Below are 3,338 nucleotides of genomic sequence, written 5' to 3'. Positions count from 1 at the left end.
TTTGAAAATCAAAACTACATTGCATATCCGTCAAATCTTCAATAATTGAGGGATTGAAACTTGAAAGTGCGATTTTCACTTTTACCAAAAAAAAAAAAATGAAATTATATAACAATAAATAATTCTTGCCATTGAACTTCTACTTTTCAAATTTAATTACAAATTTGTATATATATAGGAAAAATTTTGTCTGTATATCAAAGTTTTTCACTTTATTTTGGTGGAAAAAAAATTTTGTTTTTTTTTTAATTTTATTTTTTCATAGAATTATAATGTGAAAAAACAATATTATAATCTTAAAATTTGAATATTAGGTCCGTTTATTTTAGTTTTGTATAGTACTCTGACCAAAATTCTGTTTTTCAATCATTAATCAAGAATACATAATATTGTTAACCAAAATTCTTTTTCAATCATTTAATCAAGAATACATAATATTGTTAACCAAAATTCTATTTTTCAATCATTAATCAAGAATACATAATATTGTTAATCAAGGATCTTATTGATTGGTCCGTGATATAATTTGCCTATTTTATAAGTTCTATTTTTCGGAACTATAACCTTATTAAAATAGCACAATATTAAAAAAATTCTTGACATTTTAACATTAAAATTTCTTTCCAATACATAATACACAAAGATAGGAACTGTAACTTCTCCATTGTTTTAAGCATATGCCAAATCTCAAGCAAATAGTTTGTATTCATTTGAAGAACAAGCAGCTGGTAAACTAATACAGAATTAGCAAACCTGTAAATATAGAAAGCAATATATTCTAGATTTACAAATCATCACTCACTATTCAAATATTGATCACTTACTAGATTGACCTATATATTTATGTTTATATATTATACACACAACACATCCCTCATTGAAAACGTGCGCAGGTCCCGATTGATTCTCAAGAGTCTTTCCCTTTCAGCCCTCTTCTGCGCCCTTCCAACAAACAGCTTCTTTGATCCTGAGATTGATGACAATATGAAGAAATTACATTAGCATACAATCATATTCAAAACGTACGTGAGAAATACATACATATATAATAAGCATCAAAGCATGCACTGCACGTACCTATTAATTCACCATTAAGAGCCTCAATTGCCTTCCTAGCATCTTCATCCGAATCAAAATTGACAAAGCCAAAGCCTCTTGAATTTCCTTCTTCATCCCTCATAATGACAGCAGAATTGATCTTCCCATATCGGGAGAACTTCTCTCTTAGGAAGTCCTCTGTCATATTGTAACCGAAATTTTTCACATATAGATTAGTGAACTTTTTCTTTTTATTAAATGCATCCATCATCCTCTCTTCTTTCTTCTTAAATGGGGACACATGTCTGAAAAACACCAAACAATTTTAACCAATTAGCTAGACTTTTTGAATGAAACAATACTCTGAACCCAAAATCTACAAGATGAAAGCTAAGAGCATGCAGGTTCCAAATTCCAAATTCAGAAACATATAAAGAAAGTTACACGAATTGAAACCTAACGGGTTCTTAATGGATGAACCCGTTAATGATCCCCGGGACAAACACTAACCAATTATTTTTGTGTAGTGTTAATGGAGGTTGTGTAATAATTGCCAGGTAGTAAAAAGGGAGTAGGCAACTTACAGCTTCTTCCCTTCAAACACTGCTCCATGGAGGGAACTGATAGCAGAAATGGCCAAGTTCTGTGTTTCAAAGTGAACAAATCCAAAACATTTGCTCTTTCCATTTTTCTCCTCCACGACTTTGCAGGACAGTATTATGCCATATTTGCTAAACATGCTCTCTAATTGAGCACTGGTGACGGAATGAGCAAGGTTCTTGACAAAAACATTCCCAATCCCAGCTTTTCTTAGCTCTGATTCCCTTTGCCACCACATAATCCTCATTGGCTTTCCTCTCAGGGTTTTATGGTTTAGGCATGCTAGAGCCTTTGAAGCTGATAAAAAAAAAAAAAAAAAAAACATAAATAATTATTTGCGAATTATAATCATTCAATCATGACATGAAAATATATGTTAACTTTAAGTAAGACCTAATTTTTTTTTAGGTGCGTGGAGCCTGTAAAATAATAGTTTATCAAAATTTTTTAGAAATATTTTTATTAAAGAAAATTCAATTTCTGAAACAAAAATTTATTTTCACTTTGTATTAAAAATTGTCCCAGAGCCCTCCAGTTCATATATAATCCTCCTATATTTTCTCTGGGAGTGGTGTGTATCTTATCAGGTTAATCTCAATTTTACATTTAATGTTCATGTCTCCTAGTGATGAAAAACATCACCTTTTCATTATTCCCAAATACACCCCTTCACTCTCTACCGTTACCAGCCAAACTTTTGGGGACAAAACTGAAAAAAACACAACCCTTCATTGAGACCCACACTAACGTACTTGTCACCCAAGAAAGCATAGCAAAGAGATTAAACGCAAATAGACGTAGAAAATTAAGTAGGATGGTTTGGTTTGTTACCGTGAGAAATACAGGAGAAGTTGACGAAAGCATAACAAAGAGATTTCCCAGACACGGCGTCTTTGCGAATCCCGAAGGAATCCAACGGGCCAATCACAGAAAATGCAACCTCGAGGTCAGTTGCTGTGGTTTCCGGGTGAAGATCCCCCACGTAGAGAGTATGCCGCAGCCAAAGTGGTGACACCTCCGCCATTTGTGTTACTCCAGCACAGGATTGGTTAGGACACAAGAGTTTTTAATTAGTGAAGTAAGAAAGAGCTTTTGCTTCTTGGAGAAAGAGAGCCAAGTCAATAATGGTAGGAGTTTGAAAGAGATATATTATTTATAACGGTTTGTAGAGGTATTTTTGTTTAATAAAAAATACATATTCTTGATGGATTAGGAATACCTAATACAAATGGGCTTGGGAATAGCTATTCCCATGGCAAAGAGGAATAGCAGATTCTATGCCGTAAAAATCTAGAATAAATCTATTTCATGGAATGACATTTCAATTTTAATATATTCCACAAACCAAACGTCACATAGTGAGGTATCTAAACGACATCGTTTCATTTTATCAAGGAGATTTAAAAAAAAAAAAAAATTAGACTCCAAATTTGATATTATTTAATTTTAATTTTTTCATATAATATAAAATGGAAAAAAAAAAAAAAAAAACTACATTAGAATCTTAAATAATATTAAACTATTTACTTCAATTTTCTATACTACTATGTCCAACACTTTTAAAGACTTCAGTATTCTATACTTCTATGTCCAACACTCTTATTGAAGTACTCCGTACATAATATTGTTGCCTTTGTTAACCAAAGGCCTTGTACACGATATAATTTTGTGTATTTTTTAAGTTCCATTTTTTGGGACTA

At 31.8% G+C, this 3,338-nt stretch overlaps 2 protein-coding genes across 2 annotated transcripts; both read right to left on the bottom strand.

Annotated features, from left to right (window-relative positions):
- Positions 1-744: 744 nt before the first annotated feature.
- LOC109158368 (polyadenylate-binding protein 7-like) lies at positions 745-1,247 on the bottom strand. The gene is made up of 3 exons (XM_019306284.1): positions 1,078-1,247; positions 870-967; positions 745-753 (listed from the first exon to the last, which is right to left on the bottom strand). Exons 1-3 carry the CDS (start codon positions 1,241-1,243, stop codon positions 745-747), a joined length of 273 nt encoding a protein of 90 aa, XP_019161829.1. The 5' UTR covers positions 1,244-1,247.
- Positions 1,248-1,605: 358 nt separating this feature from the next.
- On the bottom strand, positions 1,606-2,726 carry LOC109158369 (polyadenylate-binding protein 6-like). The gene is made up of 2 exons (XM_019306286.1): positions 2,470-2,726; positions 1,606-1,935 (listed from the first exon to the last, which is right to left on the bottom strand). Exons 1-2 carry the CDS (start codon positions 2,660-2,662, stop codon positions 1,619-1,621), a joined length of 510 nt encoding a protein of 169 aa, XP_019161831.1. The 5' UTR covers positions 2,663-2,726; the 3' UTR covers positions 1,606-1,618.
- Between the last annotated feature and the right edge of the window lie 612 nt (positions 2,727-3,338).

Source organism: Ipomoea nil, unplaced genomic scaffold (assembly GCF_001879475.1).
Source record: "Ipomoea nil cultivar Tokyo-kokei standard unplaced genomic scaffold, Asagao_1.1 scaffold2813, whole genome shotgun sequence".
Taxonomy (NCBI): domain Eukaryota; kingdom Viridiplantae; phylum Streptophyta; class Magnoliopsida; order Solanales; family Convolvulaceae; genus Ipomoea; species Ipomoea nil.
The sequence above is the reverse complement of the archived record's forward strand: the minus strand, read 5'-3'. Positions and strand labels throughout refer to the sequence as shown.